The 23,546-nt window shown below is 43.9% G+C and overlaps 1 protein-coding gene across 5 annotated transcripts in view; it reads left to right on the plus strand.

Annotated features, from left to right (window-relative positions):
• The window catches only part of POU2F3 (POU class 2 homeobox 3), an 88,072-nt gene that overhangs the window by 53,374 nt on the left and 11,152 nt on the right, over positions 1-23,546 (plus strand). For all 5 annotated transcript variants that reach the window (XM_066253644.1, XM_066253642.1, XM_066253645.1 and 2 more), the window contains 6 exons: positions 13,599-13,703; positions 14,926-15,028; positions 17,415-17,497; positions 19,619-19,801; positions 20,451-20,592; positions 22,199-22,335. In XM_066253644.1, coding sequence (XP_066109741.1) covers positions 13,599-13,703; positions 14,926-15,028; positions 17,415-17,497; positions 19,619-19,801; positions 20,451-20,592; positions 22,199-22,335 — 753 coding nt within the window. The remainder of the gene's footprint in view (positions 1-13,598; positions 13,704-14,925; positions 15,029-17,414; positions 17,498-19,618; positions 19,802-20,450; positions 20,593-22,198; positions 22,336-23,546) is intronic.

Here is a 23,546-nt window from a genome sequence, read left to right on the forward strand (position 1 = left end):
GTTTTCACTGGCTGCAGTAACATTTTAAAAGAAGAAAACAACAAAAAAAAAGAAGCAAAAGAAAAAAACAAATTTTTATAAAGTTTTATATTCAATTTTTACAATCAGATTTTACAGTTATTTGGTGGTAAAATGTTAATTGTACATAATGAAATGATAGTCTGAGTAGATATTAGTTACTTAATATTCTTATTTGGCAAAATAAAACAGTTCTATCTGAACGCTCAAAAAAAGAAAGAAAGAGAAAGAGAGAGAGGAAGGGAGGGAGGGAGGCAGGGAGAAAGGGAGGGAGGGAGGAAGGAAGGAAGGAAGGAAGGAAAGAGATTTACTTGTTAGGAACTTAAAAAACCTAAGAACCAGTGATTCTAGCCTAACCTATATCCTGGTGTACACATTCTACCACTGTCGGTGGCCCCTGACCCCAGTCTCTACTAAAGCTCTCCCAGGAATTTTAGGCTCATGACCTAGAATGCAGCCTACTCCAGGGTTCAGTGGGTTGTAGCAGGCCGTTCTTTCTCCTAGTACAATGGTCAGCAAACTCATTAGTCAACAGAGCCAAATATCAACAGTACAACGATTGAAATTTCTTTTGAGAGCCAGATTTTTTAAACTTAAACTATATAGGTAGGTACATTGTTATTAACTTAATTAGAGTGCTCCTAAGATGATCAAAGAGCCACACTCAAGGAACCAAAGAGCCGCATGTGGCTCGCGAGCCATGGTTTGCCAACCACTGTCCTAATAGACCCCTGATTGATCTCCCTGTGGTGGTCACTGCCTATGGCAGCTCCAGAGCCTAAGTCCAGCCCCTTCACTTGACAGCCCTTCGATATTTGAGAAGAGCTATCATGCCAAAATCTTTCTTATTCTATATAAATATGATGAGTTCCCTAACTGATTCCACAAAGCAAGTTTCTGATAGCCTCTCTTACATCAATTATACACAAAATACATGAATACTTTCTTCTTGTAAAATATTTATTAATAGAGGTAAAAAAAAAGAGAGAGAAAACATTTGATCCCAGTTTAGTCTCCACTGGCCCCAGAGGTAACTCCTGTTATCACTATAGTGTGTGTGTATGTATACATACATACATACATACATACATATATATAGTGTGTATATATAGAGGACTTCTCACTCTGCACTTCCATGAATGTGGGCACTAATGAAAATGTATAAATGTTTGTGGAGTTTTAAAATGCATATATGTAGGCTGACCTGTGGTGGGGCAGAGGGTAAAGCATCAATCTGGAATGCTGAGATCACCAGTTCTAAACCCCAGGCTTTTCTGGTCAAGGCACTTATGAGAAGCAACTATTACAGGTTGATGCTTCCCGCTAACCCCCTCCTCTCTCTCTCTGTCTCTCTCTCTCTCTCTCTTCCTCTTTGTTCTTTCTCTCTCCTCTCTAAAATTAATAAATGAAATATATTTTTAAATGTATATGTACATATATGTGTATTTGTATAAATTTTACTGTGTGAAACTTTCTTTATAAATTTACAAATAAAATTTATAGATTGTTTCATGGCAGTAAATACAGTTATAGTATTTTTGTTAATGACCACAAAATATTCTACTGTTTTAATGTAATTATACTTTTCCATTGCCCTATCAATGGACATTAGGTTGCCTCAAATATTTTTTTTGTGTTATAGAAAGAGAGACAAAGAGAGGGACAGATAGGGACAGACAGACAGGAAGGGAGAAAGATGAGAAGCATCAGTTCTTTGTTGCAGCTCCTTAGTCTCCTTAGTTGTTCATTGATTGCTTTTTCATATGTGCCTTGATGAGGGTGGTGGGGGTTACAGCAGAGCTAGTGACCCTTTGCTCAAGCCAGTGACCTTCGGCTCAAGCCAGCAGCCATAAGGTCATCTCTATGATCCCACGGTCAAGCCAGTGACCTCGCGCTCAAGCTGGTGAGCCCCCACTCAAGCCAAATGAGCCTGCCCTCAAGCCAGCAACCTCAGGGCTTTGAACTTGGGTCCTCCATGTGCCAGTCTGATGCTCTATCCACTGCGCCACTGCCTGGTCAGGCGCCTCAAATACTTTTTTAGCCTGACCAGGCGGTGGCGCAGTGGATAGAGCGTCGGACTGGGATGCTGAGGACCCAGGTTCGAGACCCCGAGGTCGCCAGCTTGAGCGCAGCTCATCTGGTTTGAGCAAAAGCTAACCAGTTTGGACCAACAGTCGCTAGCTCAAGCAAGGGGTTACTCAGTCTGCTGAAGGCCCGTGGTCAAGGCACATATGAGAAAGCAATCAATGAACAACTAAGGTGTTGCAATGCGCAACGAAAAACTAATGATTGATGCTTCTCATCTCTCCATTCCTGTCTGTCTCTGTCTATCCCTCACTCTGACTCTCTGTCTCTGTAAAAAAAAAACAAAAAAAAAAAAACTTTTTTAACAATACTATGATGAACTTCTTGAACTTGTTTGTGCCTTGACATCTTTTTATATGCATATGTTTTGGTCTGCCAACCACCTTCTTTAGTATGCACAAGTGTCAATACTCAGATGGCCTTTAGCTAGGCCAGGCATAGTGGAACCATTTGTTCACTTATTCATTTAATAAATTTGGATTGAGCAGGCACTATATCCTAACTGTGCCTTGATTCCAGTCATGCTCGGAACAGATCAGACAGTAGGAGGCCTGTCCTCATGGAACTTACATGGTAAAGTAGGGAAACCTCCCTTGCTACTCTACTTCTGTTCATATAGTCTACCCTACAGAAGTTTTAGTGATGATGATATCATACTGTCAACTTACATGCTCTTAGAGTCAGTTATACCTCTCAAGTTTTTTTAAATGTAAACTTTTGCCTTTACTTGTACAGTTAATTTTCATATTCTTAGTAAAGGAGTTTTACATTTGCTCTTATGTTCTATCTCTTCCCTTTTATATTTTAGAACTTGGAAAAAATCTTGATGTCTTTGTGCAATGTACTAGCAAGGTCTGCTCCTCATAGAGGGATTTTATAAGTAAGCATACTAAATCTTTACCTGACCATTGGCAATGTTCTTCCTGCATGACAGTGACCCATTTTTAATCAACCCTATCCCAGCCACATGACCCTTTCTTGACTCCTGGGGACAATACTTACATACATTATACAGTAAGTGTAGCATTCACATGATCTTCATTTCTAGAAATCCTATATAAAAGGAAATGGATCTAGTTTGTCATGACTTTTTAAATCAGTGTGATAGGGTGAAAAAAGTTGATCCAGTCAGACCCAAGTTCAAATTCAAGCTCTGCAACTTCCTAGTTGTATGGCCTTTGGGAAGTCACTTGATTTCTGAGACCCAGTTTTCTATATTCTAGGATTTCTGAAAGTGTACTTTATTTCTCCATATATTTAATAAGCAGTTTCTAAATGACAGGCATTATGCTATTTGCTGGCCAGGCATAGTAAGCAACATAGATCTTCAAAGTAATAAATGTGCATAATCATTATTTTTATATTGCTTTGGTGACAAAAAGAAAGAAAGAAAAGGCCCCTGTGGAATTGATTTTATAGACATTTAGCCCTAACCACTGAGACTTGGGTAAGAATCAGAAGTTAGTTCCCTTTTATAAGTAAGGAGACAAACTTTTAGAGAATCCCTTGGCTCAAGTTCACTCAGGCTTTTGGTAACAAATTTGTTAGCTGCTCCTCAGCTGTAGAGAATTTAGCTTACACTGTCAATTGTGTGGGTTTAACCAACCATTGTGCCTGGAGCCATGTCCCAGTCTAATAAGGGTAACAGGATAGATATGGACTCAATAGAAATTAAACCAGAGGGCAAGCTCAGTGTTACAGGGAGATACAGAGCTTCTTCAGTGCCTCCCTTACCCTGAGAGCCAGCAGCCTTGCCTATTTAGAACCAAATTGAAAATCAGAAGGAAGCAACATGAGACTTCAAGCCAAGTCCTTTCTCTGAACCTTACATTTTTATTTTAGAAACAGTTGTAATGAGCTTATTTATCTGGTTTTTCTAGCCCTTAGCAAATAAAAGCTGCAAATTTGAGGTGGATTAGGGGGCTGCTAGAAGCAAGCATACAAACAGTAGCAAATAAAAAAATCTAGTTGTGAAAAAGACATAAAAAACCTGGAAAAAAAGGGCCCTGGCCGGTTGGCTCAGTGGTAGAGCGTTGGCCTGGCATGCAGAAGCCCCGGGTTCGATTCCTGGCCAGGGCACACAGGAGAAGCGCCCATCTGCTTCTCCACCCCTCCCCCTCTCCTTCCTCTCTGTCTCTCTCTTCCCCTCCCGCAGCCAAGGCTCCATTGGAGCAAAGATGGCCCGGGCGCTGGGGATGGCTCCTTGGCTTCTACCCCAGGCGCTGGAGTGGCTCTGGTCGCAACAGAGCGACGCCCCGGAGGGGCAGAGCATCGCCCCCTGGTGGGCAGAGCCTCACCCCTGGTGGGCGTGCGGGATGGATCCCGGTCGGGCACATGCGGGAGTCTGTCTGACTGTCTCTCCCTGTTTCCAGCTTCGGAAAAATACAAAAAAACAAACAAACAAACAAACAAAAAACCTGGAATAAAAAAAGAGCTGCAAATAAAGCAATTTAGGTCCACATCCAACAGAAGCCAAACGCTTCAGTATCCCCAAGGACATGATTGCTTTTAAAAGCAGTTCACAGTTATGACTTGAATCATTGACTAAATTATCTTTCAGGTCCTCTTTAAGGAAAAGTAGAGCTATATATAATACCTTTTAGCAAGCTGTCTATTCAAAATGAAACCAATAAATAGCCAAAACTAAAACAAAGGTTTTGGAGCTATAAGGGAGAGATTTTAGTGACTTTGAAAATCCACTTTTGTGGGAAGGCTTCCTCAGAAAATTCTAGGAATTTGAAAGTTGTGTTGAATTTTACATAAGGTGACTTGGTTTTTAATCGTAGCTCTCCTACTAGACAGCCACGTACTTTGGATAAATCTCCTACCTTTTGTAAACTTGTTTTCCTTCACTGTAAGACAGTAATAACATTAACTACCTTTTCAATCTCATGGGAATATCCTGAAAATGGACCAAAATGATGCGTACGAAAGTGCTTTGTAAATTGTCAAATGTCATGAAAATGTATACGTGAGGTCTGCAGGTCACATCCCAGGTGTCAACCTGCTGAAAGATGGTGGCTCAAGATGTGGTGAGAGAATGAGTTGGGTTTCCAGCTATTGCTTTAACAATATACACATGCATGTATACTCACACTGTATGTATCTGCATAAAGGTGTTTGCTTACCTAGATAATGTTCCCTGAACCTCTCAAAACTTCCCTTTCACGAGGCAAAAGAAAAACTCTATACAACCTTGTAAACTAAAAACTTATATATATATATATACATATATATGTAATTTTCAGTGCTTACTATTTTTTTCTAATTTAAAATGAATAATTAGCTTTTAAAAATTGAACATTGCAGAAATATGTAATTTACAAAGTGAATAGCTTCTAGAACCCTAAATGTTGTTCACCCCATCTATTTTTAGCAGTTTGGTTGGCTATGGTCTTTCAGATGTTTTTCTGTATTCTTTTAGTCATGCAGGCATTTAATAGAGAATTCCTGAAATAAGCAGTACTTTGTTATAAAGGATAAACCTTTAGGGTAGAAATACATTTTCCATTCTCAAAACTCTTCACCTGTCTCCTCAGCTCCATTGTTGTTATTTTGGCTTTAGGCGTATCCTCATCTGTTCTTACCTAGACTATTGCAATGAACAGCTTTTTAACTAGTTGCCCTGTTTATAGTTGTACTCTCTTCAAATCCATACTGCACCCAGCTGTTAATGTAATTGAACTAAGCAAAAAAAAAAAAAAAAAAAAATCTCACCATGGTACTCCCCTTTATTCTCGCTACGATTTGCCCTCAGAGTCTAGTCTAAACTCCTTTGCTTGCTACACAAGGCTCTGTTGTTGGGCCCTGGCTGTTGGCCCAGGCATTTCCCACCCCATGCTGCAGCAGGACTGAACTGCTTACCCTCCTGAACATGAGGCACTGTGACTTTGGACAAGCTGCTCCCACTTCCTCGCATGACCTTAGTTTGCTTTCTCCTGGTCTATTCAGAAAGACTCTTCTTTTGTGGAGCTTTCCTTATTTCAATCTCCTTTCTCTAGAAATCCTCTGCCCTGACAAGCTGAACCACAAGCTTTCCATGCTACAACTGTACATACTTCTGATTGATATAAATGTTGCACTGGAGGGGGTTGCTTTTTTACTTGCCATCTCCTAATTAATACAGAAGATTCCTATTCATCTAGTTTCTTTCAGTATACAGCAGATGCATACAAAAAGTTTGCTGAACTAAACTGGGAAGGAGACCTTTAAGGGGAAGGAAACTTGTGTTTAAAGCAGGCCATATGGAAGGCTGTCCACTCACTGCTGTCAGGGCCAGCCTGGTATCAGAGGGCCACAACAGGTGCCTCATTGGGATGCCACAAGAATGCAAGAGACAAGAACCTCAGTCTTACTAGAAGACTATTCTTAAGGATGAAATTTACTAGAGGAAACCTTTTACTTGTATTTATAGCCAATGCTCAGACTTTCATGGACAGGCCTCCAGGTCACAGACTGTAACCCATGGAATGCCAAAGAGAATCCCATTCACACTTGTTGCAAACTTGACTTTCAATAATTACTGTAGGTCCCACATGCATGTGAAAGTCCCAGGTTGCACTTGTCACCAAGTATGCATTACAAGTGAAAACATGGGACACACAGGAGAAATGTGTCAATAAGCACATTTCTGGGTGGGAAATTCTTGGGGGTTGGGGGGAGCTCAATATGACTTCCTCGCAGAGTGGTAGAGGCAGAGAGGCTCTAGAGGCCAAAGAGCTGAGTAGAATCAGGCTCTGCTCCTCCTGGCAATGTGACAGTGGACATACTCGTTAAATTCTCCTTGTCTTGGTTCCTACATCTGTAGAAACGATGTGATAAGATTATTTCCCTCATTACATTATTATAAAAGATAAATGATGATAACATATTTAAAAGTGCTTTTTAATCTATAAAGTGCTAAAAATATAGTACTTTGTCTCTTGAGCTGATGCTCATGGAACTAATCTGTACAGTGTGCTTCACAACTACAAGTTAGTGGTGTGTGTGTGTGTGTGTGTGTGTGTGTGCATGTAGAATGAGCAGCGTATCTGCCCTTCCTTTCTTTAGTTTCCTTTGGAAATTTTCATTAATAAAATATACACTGAGATGGGGTTTTCATGGCATAAATGAGTCTTCTCTTCTCCCTCCCCACCTGTCTTCCTCATAATGAGAGAGATAAAGAGCAAATAGCAAAGCCCTGGAGTTGGCCCTGGCCAGTTGGCTCAGTAGATGGAGCATCAGCCCAGTGTATGGATATCCCAGTTCAATTCCCAGTTAGGGCAGAGAAAAGAAACAACCATCTGCTTCTCTCTCCCTCCTTCTCCTCCTTCTCTTCCTCTTTCTCTTCCCCAGCCAGTGGCTCAGTTGGTTCAAGTGTTGGCCCCAGGCACTGAGGATAGTTTGGTTGTTTGAGTGTCAGCCTCAGGTGCTAAAAATAGCTTGGTTGATTTGAGCATCAGCCCCAGATGGGGGGATGCCAGGTGGATCCCAGTTGGGGCACATGCAGGAGTATGTTTCACTATCTCCTCTCACTTAAAAATAAAAAATCCCTGTAGTTAATGCATGCATGTGAGAATCAAGGAAATATACAGTGCATATTCCCAGGTCAAGTATATTGTTATCATATCAACTAATGTATGTTTTGTCTGTATCTAAACCTTACCCTGTATAGTAATTGAGGACTTTGAGTAGGGACTTTTCTTTTGACTGAGATTAAATCTCATTAGAGCAATGGGATTAGGGTTACTACTAAGTTATTTGAGGAGCCCAGGTAGGCAACAAAATCAGAGTGATAGAAATAGAGAGTAGTGCCAGGCCTCAGGACAATGAAATAGACTGCATACTGGATGAGGAGTTAGGAGACCCACCTCCAGGCCTGCCTTGGCTGCAACACTAGCTGTGTTGTCCTGAGCATGTTGTTTCCCCTCCCTGGTCTTTAGGACTCATAGCTGTAAAATTAACCTTTTGTACTAGGTGATATCTACATTTCCTTCCAGCTCTAATGGGAAAGGAAGGGAACCAACACTTGCTGAATATCCGCCATGCACTTGGCACCATCTATACTAAGCTACCTTGAAGAGTCTATGATTCTATAATTTTATCACATTCAGTAGGTGAGGGCTAGGTTTATGTAGAAGAACTATGTACAGATAGACTTGGATTGAAAACTCAGTTCTATTATTTATCAACAGTGTGACTTTAAGCAAGTTTCCTAACATTTCCAAGCCTCAGTCTTTTCATCAATAAAATGGGTCTAGTAATACAACAAACATACTTATATGCTCACATTCTCTTTAATACATTATAAATCTCTCAGGTAGATTCTATCTGATCATTTTTCCTTCTAATGTGGAGGAATAATCTAGGCCTAACAGTAATGAGTTAAGTAATTTAATGTTAGATCACGTAACTCGTTAGAAGCAGAAATGGAATCCAAAGTCAGGTCTCCTGGTTGATTTTGAGCTTTGTTCTTGTTTCTTGGGTGTCTTTTTATTATTATTATTCCCTGCTCTGAAAAGTAGATAGAAGTCCTCCCATGATGTGCAGCTCAGGTGTATGCAGAAGAACCCAGTGAGATGACAAATTGCATTTATACACCAGACACTTCCCAAGAATAGCCACTGGGCTCAGAAAGTTTCCAGAGTTTGATTCAAAAGCCATTTTCAGCAGTTTCCCCCCCCCCCCACTGTATCCCCTACTTCCTGCCATTCCACTTATTTGGGAACAGAACAGCCGTCTGTGTGGGCAAATCAACAGTTTTATGTGGTACCCTCCCCTAGACAGCGGTAGCGCTGCTCTTGACAACCAGAGAATCAGACGACTGACTCAAAGGATATCAGGATTAAAAAGAGAACTCAATCGGGCTCAACTGCAGGGGAATGTTGCTGGCATCTCAGAAGGGCTGTGAGGCAATGCAATGGTTAAAGTTGTTCAAGTCCTGGACACCATGACATTTGTGAGGATGGGTTCTCAATGAGGGCACAACCCCTTTCCCAAAGTTATTAATTCGTGGACTCATTTGCCAGAGGGAGAAGAAAACTTTTATGGGCTTAAAATGATGGGGGTTTTTCACACATGTGTTAGCACTAGCCATGCTATGCCCTAAGAACTGAAGCCAAAGCATTAAATTGCATGACTGATAAGTTTGTTGCATTTCCAGAGTAGGTGCAAGCAGGAAAAACAAGGATGCCTTTTTTAAAAAGTTTCTTTTCAGGAGGTAGCAACTCCAGGTGGCCCCAGCCTCCTTGCCATTAGTTTATTAAAGGGCCCTAAGTCTCCTGTCTTGCCTCACTCCTTTGTCTAGAAGTTTAGTGCTCTCAGGGACAAGATCCTAGTGTACATGATGTGTCTAAGCTGGCTGTTATAGGTCTGATTAGGGATTAGACACTGGATGAGGCCATCTCCCCAGGCACTTCTAGAGGCATTTAAAGAGGCAGAAAACTTGATCATGGGGAACAGCCAACAGCCATGAAGAGAGGTTAGTTCCCTAAGTGAAAATACAGTCAACATCTCTTGGGGGACTTTCAGCCTTACTCACCTGAGATGAGTTACCTGCCTCCCCACTCTACCACTAAGAATATATTTTTAGGATATTTTTATGAGCAACACATTTGCCAACCCTTTATAAATCAGTTACAAAATAGAAACTCATCCTCACTGCTAGGCAGAAATGTAGAAAGGGGGAGAAAGAAAAAAATCTTGCCTGTAATTGAAGGCAGGTTGAGAGATGTTCATGCTTTGAAATTCTTCTTGTGAAATGTTTATGAAACATTTTCCACAAACGAGTTATGCAACTGGGACAACAGCTTTGATCATTTTCATCACCAGTGATACATTCATTAGTGTTGGTCTGTTTTTCCCTTGGAGAGATCCATGTAAAAATTTCATGGGGAGGAGGGAGAGATGGGCACCCCATTCCCCCCATGTCCCATTGCATGACCCCAAAACAGATGATTAATAAGGAGGTCCAAGTGTATGTCTGGGCCAGAACAGTTCTTTTTTTCCTTCACCTGTGGTCTATTCTCTCCTCTATCCCTGAGCTGTTTATAGAATTGCTTCTGAGAAAGAGCACCAGGGGAGGATCAGAGGACCATTCCCTTGTCAGAATTTTGCCAATGTTTTGTTATGTAACTTTAGACCCATCTGTGAAGCGCTCTTGGCCTCCCTGAGCCCAGAACGTAAACACTTGTCCCCACACCGCCTGGCTGGGGAATGGAGCCAAGTAAGGAAAGTGTGAAGGGCTTCCAGCTCCTCAGAAGGGGTTCTCTCCTTTCAGAATGAGGCTACTGCTTTCTAAAGCAGGTAATGTCAGAGAGTTCAATTGGATTAGAAAAGATAATCACCCATGATGCCTTTTTACCTCCCTGATCACTGCCCAAACTGAGTGTAATACCTTTTGCACAGTGCAGTGGGTGGAAAAGATCCTAAGCTAACAAACCTTGTCTAATATGTGAACAGAATGATCAATGGCTGTGACAGGACAGTGCTCTCAGTGGTGGCCCCTGTCCCCAGGGATTAGTTCATCCCAAACCGAGTCTGGAGAAATATTCTACTTGCGTGAGAAGAACTGCCAAAGGGACCCTGGAGATGATCTTCACGATTCTAGACAGGTTGTGGGTTTGGTTGGGTTTTCACAAGTATGGGGGAAATTGGGTTCCCATCCAATTTGCCTCCGGTTCTCACATTAGAAGTCAATGGGATCCAACAGAAGTCTCTCTATCTCATCTTCCAGATCCACAGCCAACACCCAGTTGCCTGGAAAGGCTCCAATTTTTTCCATTCGACAGCCATGAAAGGATTTTTTTTTATAAAGCGGACTTTATTTTTGAGTTTCTTAGTTTCTGAGCCCCTGGAATCTCAGACAGTTGTCAGAGAAGTGCACTAGAGCTGGTTAAGAGTTGTTGATGTATCTGTTTCCCCTTTATTCCTGCTCCGTTCTTTCTGTGACCCACCAACAAAAGTGGAGAGTTTAGAACTTGTCATAGAAAGAGAAGTTCGTTTATTGTCTTTCACTTTGGTTTGTTTAGGATTGTCTTCTTTGGAAGTTACTATCAGCAGCTCACACCCAATTGGACAATGAATTATGAAAAAATGAGAGTAAAATATTGGCAAAGAAAAAACTCAGAAGAGTAACGCACAGTGTTGTCAGAACACCACAGACTAGCACCCAGAGAAACTTTCTGTGGTCAGGCACTTTATGTTCAGAATCAGGAGGTGGGAACTGCCCTAGAAAAGTTTGAAGCACAATTGATCCAGGAAGCAGATGAAAGGGTGACTTTTTTTTTTTATGATGACTCTGGTTTCTGAAATGAAGTGCTGTAGGAAGACCTGGCACGGATTCTAACAGATAGCGTTCAGGTTGGAGGCAAAGCACATGTTTTGAAGCTCTGTCATAGCTACATCTCCTTATCTTTCCATTGAGCATAATAAGTCTATAAAGAAACCTTGCCACTTGCCTTGGAGCTGGAGTGTGGCCAGACCGCCTGCGGTGATTCCACCAGCATGGTTTCAGCTCCAGTGTTCCATGTTCTCTACCTGTCACCCTTCGTCCATCCCGCCTCTCCTCTGTCCCCTCTGGGATGGGGGATACAGATTGGAGATGTGGGGCAGGGGAGGCTGGCCAAAAAAGCTTTGCTTCTCTTGGAGCAAACGTTAAGGTTGTTGTTGGTGGTGGTTTTAAATAAGTAGTTTATTATTATTTCTAGCTTTTTGAAATGTTTCCCTGTAATTTAGACTGTGAGAAGTCCAATTTGTAGAGGGAAGAATTCGTGTACCAGAGTTTCTTAGACTACAATGCCAAGTGTGGTTGAAAAGGCTGCAGGGTTCGGGGCAGGGATCGGGCAGCGCTGGAGATCATTTCTGGGTGGCCATGCTTTTTCAGTGTTCGGAAAGCCTCACTCTGCACCCTCCGTGCTACTTTCTCTCTCTCTCCCTTCCTCCTCTGTGTTTCTGAGGCTCTAATATAGTCTCCTTAGGTGAAAGGAAAAGAGAGGAATGATTCATAAAGACTGTTTTCGCAAGAAGCATTCTCTTACCAATTTCTGTGCAACCAGGGCTTCTTCTTGCCATTTAGAATTGCTTTATCTAAGAACACTGCAGCAACCTGGACCAGCTCAGTGTGCCAGATGCATAGAGAATTGCATTTGTGATTCTATTTTAGGACTGAAAGAGGGGAAATCATGTAGAATCCTATAACAGGTGGGGAAATGGAGTCCCACAGAAGCCAAATGCTTGTTCAGGATTCCATAAATCAGAGTTAGGACTGGAAAAAAGGTCTACTTCCCTCCTCACTGGATCCCCTGGAGACTGCGGAGAGATGGGTTCTGTTTATGTCTTTGATTTAATTAACAGGCATGTGTTCCCACCATCTGCAGTGCACCATATTCCTTCTCAGTCTCTAATGTCGCTGCACAGGATCTTCCTAACTCTCTAACCAAAGGGAATTTTTCTCTCTAGTGATACAAGCACCATTTTTTTTTTCTACAGGGATTAAGCACAAGTATAACTAGCTGTTAGCTAAAGGTCTGAACCTTTAAATTGGGTTAAACTAATAAAGACAGGAGAGATTCCAGGATATCAGTGAGATTCCCAGTGTAGATCAAGAAAATGGTTTAAGCCAGGATATCTATGGCCAAGACTTCCCATCAGAGGGTCTCCCCAGTGCCTTCTGTAAGGTGTGCTCCAGATTCTGTTCTCCCTGCTGTAGCCGTATGAACCGCCTCACCCCTTTTGACTTCCTGAAAAGTTGCAAGAGCATAGTTGTCCTCCAAGTGGGAGGGGAGGTGGGCACAAGAAGTGCTTCCTGCCCTGCTCCTGGACACCTGGAAACCCATGAGTGGGTGGCTGGTGCTGTCACTGAAGAGCTGTAGAGGCTGCAGAAAGTTTGGAAACCACCACAGGCCCCTTAGGCTGCAACTGCCGCGGTGACTGTGAGAGAGACATGTCCCTGCCTGTAGGGAGACAGGCAAGGACGGTCACCAGCTTAGCATGCAGAGGACAGGGAGGTGTGAAAAACAAGGCGGGGGGGAGTAGAGAGGAAGCTGGTCTTAAAGGGTTGCCAATTTTGTACTTTGTGAGGTGAGGAGTTTTAAAAATATCATTTAGGATCACCGTAATTTTATCAAAGGAATTCTAACATATCCTTCCCGCCCCCTCCCCAAAAAGAATATCATCTCAGATTCAAAATAAATTTTTGAGTCACTGCAATATCCTTTATTTTTTCTCATTTCAATGAGGAAGAGGGTGTACTCCGGTGTTAGGGCATGAGGGATAAGTGGAGTTCCCATCTAGCAGACCCGTACTCCTGAGGGCCGCTCACATTTGTCTCCTCCCGGCTTCCCTGGCCGGAAGCACGCACACAGGCAGGAAGATCCAGCTGCAGCCAGTAGTCTCTGGGCTAACTCTTGACTCTCTGGGCTCATCACTCATCTTCTGCCTTGATCTTTTCTGCGTCTCTATCTCTGTTGGCCTGGGGGGGTCCGGAATTGACACTGTCCGTCTGCCTTCGCTTACAGATTAAAACGGAAGACCTCAGTGACTCCCTGCAGCAGACCCTCTCGCATAGGCCATGCCACCTGAGTCAAGGACCTGCCATGATGTCTGGAAACCAAATGTCTGGGGTAAATGCCAGCCCATGTCAGGGAGCCCTAACATTCTCAGTGGGCCAGTGAGTTTAACTCAAGCCTTCTGCAAAATGCCTGACTTCTAGTCTTGGCACTCAGTGACCCTACAATGTTCTAAAGAACCCCTTGGAAGGAATGTGAGAAAGAGGCCTGGAATGGGGGCGGGGTTATAAAACAGTCCTCTTAAAAGTGAAACCTCGTATCTGAAAACGTGAGGTTCCTACTTCTCCGGGAGGAAAAGAAGACAATCTCGCTACAGCAGACCTAGCAGCTGTGGGGCTGGTGTCCACTAGCCACATGGAGCCCTGCGATAACAGCTGCAGCCACAGTTATACAGTGTTTCTGTCCCTAGCGTCCCTGCCCCTACGAGTTTTTATGTCAAAACCAAACGAGAATGAAGCACTGGTACAGGGAAGAAGGAGGGTCCTGGAACAGGACCCACAAACACCTGAGGGGACGTTCGTGTGCTGAGCCCCTTTCTTGGTCTGGGTCACCTGGAGAGGAAAGAGATACCTCTTCTCTGGTCATATTTAAGACTAGAATGTGCACTCAGTTCTTCAGTCAGCAAGAGCTTACCGAGTCTTTTATCTGGGTACAGACCTAAGCTCAGCAGCTCAGAGCCCTGGAAGCCTAGAGCACGGAGGACTCCCAAATCCCTCAAGTACTGAGATTGGTATTTCTATTTCCTGGGCTGGTGGGAGGAAGCCAGGGAGAATAGACTTTCTATTTAATCAAATTAATTTTATTGAGAACCAATAACTTGCTGCATTCCTCCAGGAAAAGTTCAGGCCCATAAAATGGCCAAGACATGGCTTTTAGTTTAATAAAATGCCATGAGAATTTTTTTTAATTGGACAATTGGGATTGCATGTCATTTTTAGGCAAACATCTGAGAGATGGTTAATACATAGTCTGTGCCCTCAGGGCATTTATAGTCTAGCGGGGAGACAGAACTGACACACACAGAAGTTAAATAACAAGGTAAGGTTTAAATGACCAGAGATTGCAAAGCATTGCTTGGCTGAGCTATAATAACATCCACATTAATGAAGTAGCTACTATACTATGTACAGACACTGGTGATACACAGAAGCATAAGCCAAGGCATTGCCCATGAACTTTCAGAGTCGGAGACCCAGGGGACAGATGGACAGCAGGCAGATGGAACTGGCACCCCATGCTTATAAATTCTGTGGTGTATGTATCTCTCCACATGCAGGATATGACTTCCCTACATCCCCTCCAGCAGCTCGTACTGGTTCCTAGCCACTTACAGTCCGTATCCCAGTTCCTGCTATCTCAGACCCAGCCTGGGCAGCAAGGTAAGAACCCTGGGGGTTTCCACATAGACCAAAAGAGTAAAGGGCCGCTACTGCTTACTGGGTGAGGGAGCCCAGATATGGGGCATGGGTGAGTGGCTCAGTGCTCTAGTATTGAGACCAGCTTTTTCACATTAAGGCCCTATCCTTGCCCCTCCAGTTTGAGTCTCCCTCTCTGCTTCTCCTTCCCCTCTCCCTCAGTTTCAGGGCCAGTTGAGACCGAAGGTGCAGGGTGGCATGGAGCTGGGGCAGTGCAGGAAGAGCGGCTCCTGGGGAGATGCAGTGTAGATAAGTCCCAGTTCTTTGGAAATCCCAGGAAGCTGGACTGGGACTCTGTCTGGGTAGAGCAGCAGTGCCACCCACAGGTTTCAGGCCCTCTGGTTCTCTTTGGCCGGGGAGTTAACTACCAGATAACTCGGCCAAGAGCTAGAGGATTAGGATATTTATAATAATGGTTAACATTTCTTGAGCATGATGTGCCAGAGCTCTGCTGAGTGATTTTTCTGATTTTTTTCCCCAAAATGACCTTGTGCAGTAGGTAATCATATTGTGCTTCTGGTGACCTACTAGAAAGTTCCAGAACAGTTTGTCTAAAACCTATGCTCTTGGCTATCTACTGTACTACCTCCCTCTCTCCTATCTCTACCAAGTAAATCTAAAAGTGACGGAAGAAGTATAAGCTCCAGAATCCAAACAAAACATAATTGTTTCTTCTGTCCTTAGCACCTGCCTAAATGACAGTCCCTGTCCTTAGTGTCCAAGGCATCTTAGAATATTACAGTAATGATGAATAAGAATATATCTAAACCTTTAAGAGTTCATTATGGCTAAATAATAAAAATTATACTCCTAGGATAAGAAACAGAAGATAATACTTAATTCAGTCTTGTTTTGGAAGCCAGTGATATGAAATTGGCCCAGGCAAGTAACCAATAAGACCAACATATAATACAAGACAAAACAATCAATCAATCAAACAAACAAACAAACAAACAAAAGCCCAGCTCAAAATTTGGAGTCTGAAAAACTCATTGGTAAAAATTACTGTGTGTCTTTGGGAAGCTTACCTTAACCTTTTTGAGGCTTTATTTACTCTACAAAAAATGGAAAAATAATACTCTACTTCATAAGGTTATTGAGGGTTATTTGAAATAGTGCATGTGTAAAGGCTTGGTATACTTCAAATACATAAATGCTTGGTTACAATTAGTACTCAGACCTCTGGACTCCCAGTCCAGGGTTCTTGCCCATTTATTTTAATTAAAAAAATTAAGTGCTGACTTTTTTTAGACTGAGGAGTGTAAAGGTTACTATCAACTGATGCTGTATTTCAGTGATCTAAAACAGATTAGGGCCTGACCTGTGGTGGCGCAGTGGATAAAGCATCGACCTGGAACGCTGAGGTCGCTGGTTCAAAATCCTGGGCTTGCCTGGTCAAGGCACATATGGGAGTTGATGCTTTCTGCTCCTCCCTTCTCTCTCTCTCTCTCTCTCTCTCTCTCTCTCTCTCTCTCTTTCTCCCTTTCTCCTCTCTAAAATGAACAAATAAATAAAGTCTTTAAAACAGATTAGGGACAACAGGGACCCCAAGGTCCTGCTCTGTGCTGAGAGATTGGCACTTTGGTATTTTGATGGCCCTGTCCCCACAATGAGAGTGAGAGGTCCTGGCTATAATCTTTTCTAGAGGAAGGCCACTGTCATGCCACCAAGCAGGCAGATTCCTTCATGGACAGTTTTTGTTTTGTTTTGTTTTTGTTTTTTGGACAGGGAAGGAGAAAGCAATCCTAAGGCAGTGCAATGAGCAGGTGTAGTCCGTATCACCAGAGAGAGCCTCCAGAGGCGTGGCTTGTCTCCTCTTCTCTCTCAATCCTTCCTCCCAAGAGTAAGATGTCCTGCCAAGCCAATGGCCTGCCTCCCTTTGGAGCCGTCTGGCCCCATCCACTTGCTCTGACATTCTTGCAGATTTGGCTGGGCCTGTGTAGCTGTCCCTGCTACTTCTGCAGGCAAAGCAGAAATTCTCAGCTTCAGCTTGAATTCTTAGTGGCCTCCCTGCATCTCCCTCCCTCTCGGATTTCTCTAGCCCTGGTTATCAGCAACCAAAGCAGATTGTTTCAACCCTCCCTAGCCTTTGCACCACCCCAGAAAGGCAGTAAAGCAGGAGGACTGGTTTGGGAACTGCTGTTTGCATCTGTTTATCCCTGTGTCTGACTTGCTGCCTCTACCTGTGTGTGGCAATGCCCAGCAGTACCCGTGGGGATCCCTCCACAGGGCTTGAGGTGGGTTGAGAGTGGTTTAGCAGGGGGTGGGAAGAGTTGTTCCAAAGTTGCAGAGCACGTCTTTCAGATGGCCTGAATTTTGTTTGTTCCTCTGTCCCTCCCCTCTCACCCAGGTCTGCAACCAAATCTTCTCCCCTTTCCACAGCAACAGAGCTCTCTCCTCCTCCCACAGGCTGGACCTGGACTGGCGTCCCAGGTAAACAACTACATTTGCTCTCTTTCCTCTAGGAATGCCTCAGCTCTTGATGGAATTAAGCTTGTTGGTCTCCCCCATGGCCCCCTAACAGTACTCTTACCCCTCTGAGAAGAAGAAATAGCAGGGGTGGCACATGGGCAAATTAAAGCCACAGCTAGGGAAAATGATTGACCCACTATCACTGGTGGAGTCAGAATGAGCACACAGAGATCTCAGCTCCTGGGCTATCCTGCTCCATAATGCAGGTACCCACTTTATACCAACCAGAGCCTAGCATCACTCCTTTCAAAACCAGAGGTCAGTTAACTTCCAGGTATGCCAAGGTGATGGCCAGCCCAGCCTGAGTGCTCACAAGCCTCAAGGGGGAGACAAGAGTCCCATAGGCCTGATGTCCCAAGACCACAAAGCCAGTGGCTCTTACCTCTGAGCCTCACTTAAGATCTATTTTAGATTGCCTACTGCAGTGGGCACATGTGTGGGTGAGGCAGACTGAGGTCTGCAAGAGAGGATGTTTGGAGAGATGCCATGGTTCTGCATATACCTGTTTGCCAACGAGAAAAAAAGGTACCTCTTTCTCTGGCTGGATGTGGCCTCATGTCAGAGTGTATGGCTGGCAAGAATAGTAGGAGCTGTATTGTAGCTGCCAATCCTCCTCAATCTGCACAATTGTCCTTTCTCTATGCTAAGATTCTCCATGTATCACTAAGGGCCCTGTCTTTAGAAGGCTGGAGACCGCTAAAGACATCTGGAAGTTAGGGTGCCATCTAGTGGCTAATAGAAATGAGACTCTAAATTCTTCAGCTTCCTCCTGACAGCTTTCCTCAAGATCAACTTTTACATCTTATAATATGAAAGCTAGGAAAGAAGGCTATTAAGATCATCCTGGCCAGAGGAAATAAGGGGCTGGATTAGGGTTATGGCAATAAGAATAGAGGGGAGGAGATGACTGAGGAGATGTTTAGGGAAGTTGAGTCAATGTACTTTGGCATCTAATTAGATGTGAAGCGAGGGGAGTGAAGGTCTAGCAAAGAACTTAAGTATTTGTCAAATGAAAGAAAGGTTCAAAGAAGGCTTTGTCCCAAGGGTCTGGTCTATGCCACCCCCCTTCCCTGAAAAAGAGAATCAAGTCCATAAAGATTTTAAATCATTCTGTTCTAAAAGACCCTTCCTTGGAGAAAAGAGTCCTTAACTTCTTTCAGTCCTTTTATCTTCCTCACCAGAATGATGCCTATCTTAATGATAAGCCTGAATATCTTGGATGAGAAAAGGAATAAAGTTAACCCCAGTCTAGTAGAAGAGTAAACTGGGAAGGAGAGAGAAGAAGGTGAACTTAGTTCACATTATCCGCATGGGCAGTGGCCCCTGCACCCAGGTCTCGTTCCTTCCTTGTAGACTAATAGATATCTTCATGAGTTCAATTCACTCCTGACCCCTAATGGGTGCAACATGGGTTCTAGGTTTAAGGGTCTATTTTCCTATGAAAATAAACTAAAGGAGCAACTTCTGACAGCCACATAAGAGATCAAGGTACATTTAGAAAACAATGAAATGCCTTTCAATAAATAAATTTTTAAAAAAGCAAGGCTAAAAGCACTCTTATAAAAGAAAACAATGGTTTAGAAAGTAAAGTGGAAAGCATAAGTGTTTGAAATTTTATGAAAATTATATTAATGTAATGAGTCTCGGGTGTCCTCTGTTATTTTCAGTTAATGCCTATTGAGCACCTCAACAATATCTTTGTGGGGAAAAAGCAAACAAAGCAAACAACCTTTTCCTTGTCCTGAGATTTCTTTTTGGAATCCTTGTAAACAATCCTGCTAGTTCCTTTTATGGTGGAAAAACTGGAAGGAGAAGGTAACTGCTCAGAGTCAGTGAATCACAGAATGAAGCCCAGAAGGCTACCTCCCTGTCCCACACACTGTTTCTACTCCACCTATCTTAGGTATTTACCATTTCTTCCTAGAAACTCCACTCTCCACTTCGATGCCATTGAAAAAATAGGAATCTATTGTACCTAGGGCTCTGTTATCCTCTAAGCAGGCCTACTAACACAAAATATCAGGAAATGCCATTTGATTTGTTTACTATTTGTGGATCTGCTTGGCTTATGTCCCCTCCTAGGCAGTTGGGCGCCCTGGGCTGCCAGGATCTTCTTTAGAGCCCCACCTGGAAGTGTCCCAGCATCTCCCAGTGCCTAAGCACCTGCCCAGCAGTGGAGGGGCTGATGAGCCTAATGACCTGGAGGAGCTAGAGAAGTTTGCCAAGACCTTCAAGCAGAGGCGCATTAAGCTGGGCTTCACACAGGTTTGGTTTTGTGGGAGGAGATGGAAGAAATTGGGCTGAGTGAATGGAAACTAGGCTTCCTGAGTGCAAATTTCATGAATAACCTGAGGCTTAATGTGTTTGGGGCAAGGCCCTTGTGTCTCTGTGGTTCCATGGGAATAGGGTACAGTTGCTGTCGGTAGGAAAACTGAGGACATTGCTGGTGGAGAGGGGAGAAGTTAGAGCCAGATAAGAAGTCAGGCCTATGGGCATGGACCATTCAGAGTCTACAGAAAGAAGTAAAACCATTTTCCATTTTAGAGGGGGAAAAAACTAGACAGAAGCCAAGGTGATAGGCAGTTGCTTGAATGTTTACTGGGTGTGTGATTGGCGCTCAGATGGTGGGGAATGTGGACCAAGAAGAGAAGAAGCCCACCCTGGCCCAGTGGCTCGGTTGGTTGGAGCATCATCCCAATGCCACGAGTTCAGTCCCAGGTTGGGGCACACACAAGAATCAAGCAGTGAATTTGTGGATAAGTGGAACAACAAATCAATGTTTTTCTCTCTCTTTCCTCTCTCTTTCCCCTATCTCTCTCACTCTCCTTTCCTCTTACTCTAAAATTAATACATTTTTAAAAAGTAGAGAAGCAGCCTGACTCTGAAGTTGCTCCCTTTCGATCCCCACTCACAGGGTGACGTGGGGCTGGCAATGGGGAAGCTGTACGGCAATGACTTCAGCCAGACCACCATCTCGCGATTTGAGGCCCTCAATCTAAGCTTCAAGAACATGTGCAAACTCAAGCCACTGCTGGAGAAGTGGCTGAGTGATGCAGGTAGGCCACAGGGACATAACAATGAATGATGTCCTAGAAAATTCTGCAGGAAAGGGGCTGGTGACTTGTTTATGCTGGGGCTTCAGGCAGTCAATACATTATACCCCTTTTTTCTTCTCCTGAGTCTGGAACCAATTGAGACACAGCAAGTAGAAATGAAAATATCAGCTTTATTACTCGTAAATCCCTTTGGAGGACATGGCTTTAAGTCTGAGGCCATGAGGACTTGTGCCTATTCCCTTCCCTCACCCAGACCCACCCGGCCTATACATTAGGGCAGCTGGCACACTTACCCAGAGTACTGTCTATACTGGGTCTATGTCAGTGGGTAGGGAAATGGGTTCTCAGCAGACTCACTGGAAGGAGGAGGCAGTAGATATAACATAAAATCTTTATCTGGTTAACTTTTGAGTAGGGTTTCAGAGGGCAGGGAGGTACTGTGAGCTAGATTGGTTGGGAAGCCTTACAGCAGGAATGGAGTTTGCAGGAGGATTCGGTCAGATGTGGTGGCCAGGGAGGTGTTCCAGCAGGCTTGGGATATAAGCTAAGGGACAAATGTTTGGAATAATGAATGGAAAAGTCTGCTGTCAGGGACAGGGTTTCTCAACTATGGCACTATCAGTATCTTGAGCTAGGTATTCTTTGTTGTGAGGGGCTGTCCTATTTAACAGCATCCTTGGTCTCCACTCTACCCACTAGATGCCAATAGTGCCCACCTCCGGTTGAGACACGCCATAATGTCTCTAGATATTGCCAGATGTCCCTTGGGGAAGTAGTAGTGGTACAAAATCACTCCTAATTAAGAACCACTGGTCTAGCTGAGAAGGAAGGAGCAGAATCATGACCAGGGCTGGTCTCTATTCAGTAGATATGTGTGGACTAGTGGTTACTATGGAAACAGTGTGGTGAGCAGCCAAGGATGTTACCCTCCGGGAAGTCCCTCCACATGGAAACATGGGAGGGAGCAAGAAAGCTCCTTCTTGCTCCCTGCCCCCACAGACTGTCCCTTCAAATGGCTTTTATTGGAGCATTGAAGTGAGAAATATGATCAAAGAGTCTTAGGATCTTTAGGAAAGTGCCTTACAGCTAATTTCTAGTAGAATTCCCCATCTGATAACTGAATTCTTCCTAAGGGATACTCCTGTCTATTGAACAAACACTCTTAGCTCCAACACTTATACTGAAAAGAAAATGGCTTCAGTGCCAACATTCTACTAGCAAGTGCCATTGCTTCTAGATCAGAGTGCCTGTTCACACTGTATTTGGTGTTCACATCCAGGCATACTTACAAAATACAAACTCAGGAATGTTACTTATAGGAGCTCTGCCTGCACCCACTCACACCCACACATGCTGGTGATGTCTGGTGTCCCTACACCATGACCACAGGCATTGCTGTGGGAGTCATGAAGGAGCAATGAGGAGAAGCAGTCTTTTTGGTCTGTCTGGTTCCCCTGGTTGTGAGGTGGGGCCATTGTGCAGTGGCATTCTGACAATGCCACTGCAGAACCCACCCAGAGGAGTAGTTGCATCTCAGGTCCATTAAGACGGAACTGGCTGTCCGTTCCCTTCTTTGAGATTCCTCTGTCCTTTCACCTCCCAACAGAATCTTCTCCATCAGACCCCTCGGTGAGCACCCCCAGCTCTTACCCCACCCTCAGTGAAGTGTTCGGTAGGAAAAGGAAGAAACGTACCAGCATTGAGACCAACATCCGCCTTACTCTGGAGAAGAGATTTCAAGATGTGAGTGGCTCCTCCGGGTGGGAACGGTGGGCCAGCTGGCACAGGTGGGTGAGCAGGTGCATATATGCCCCTTGGCACCAAACGCCTGCCCTGGGAAGGGGTCAGAAAGCAAAGACACACTCCCTCTGTAGACACCCAGGTGTTTGAGTGAAAGTCAGCCCTTTCTCTCAAGTGCTTGAAACTTCATCCCCCATTCACCCTCTTGCTCTGACATCTATTTGGGGCACACTGTCCCTCTCACTGGGAGACTTAAAGAAGGGATATGGGGTCCCTGAAGAGGTAGAGTTCTATATCCAGTTGAAGTAAAGGGAGCACAGCCAGGGCACTGCATATAAATTCTTTATTTCATTGGTTTGTATTTTTCAAATTATAGATGTAATAAGTGCTTGTTATAAACAATTAGGAAAATACAGAGGTATAAAAAATTCATAATCAAATGCCACCTAAATGTATTTCCTTCTATTTCTTTTTTCCACATACATTTAAATACTTGTAATCATATTATATACATACATTTTTAACTTGTAGCAAAAGCATACTCCTGAGTTCTTATGTGGAAGCTAATAGTATCAACTATGTGGCCCCATGGGAGCTGTGGAGAGAGCGGGGGTGGGGGGGACAGATAAGGTCTAAAGCAGGGGTCCCCAAACTACAGCCCGTGGGCCGCATGCAGCCCCCTGAGGCCATTTATCCGGCCCCCGCTGCACTTCTGGAAGGGGCATCTCTTTCATTGGTGGTCAGTGAGAGGAGCATAGTTCCCATTGAAATACTGGTCAGTTTGTTGATCTAAATTTACTTGTTCTTTATTTTAAATATTGTATTTGTTCCCGTTTTGTTTTTTTACTTTAAAATAAGATATGTGCAGTGTACATAGGGATTTGTTCATAGTTTTTTTTATAGTCCGGCCCTCCAATGGTCTGAGAGACAGTGAACTGGCCCCCTGTGTAAAAAGTTTGGGGACCCCTGGTCTAAAGCTTCTAATCAGGATCCCTTAGGTCCCAACCTCCAGAGCCTGCATCTTTGCTGCACAGGTCCCTAGAGGAGGTGCCTGTGGCCTACTTCAACTTCACAGGGCCCAGGATCCCAGGACTGCTGCCCCGGCAGCAGATACTGCAGTACCTCCACTCAAGGATCTGATGGATACAACCTGCTGGCGGACGACAAGAGCTGGCTTTTCCTTCTGATTAGGTTTCTCAGAGCAACCAGAGTAA

Source organism: Saccopteryx bilineata, chromosome 1, assembly GCF_036850765.1.
Source record: "Saccopteryx bilineata isolate mSacBil1 chromosome 1, mSacBil1_pri_phased_curated, whole genome shotgun sequence".
NCBI classification, from domain to species: domain Eukaryota; kingdom Metazoa; phylum Chordata; class Mammalia; order Chiroptera; family Emballonuridae; genus Saccopteryx; species Saccopteryx bilineata.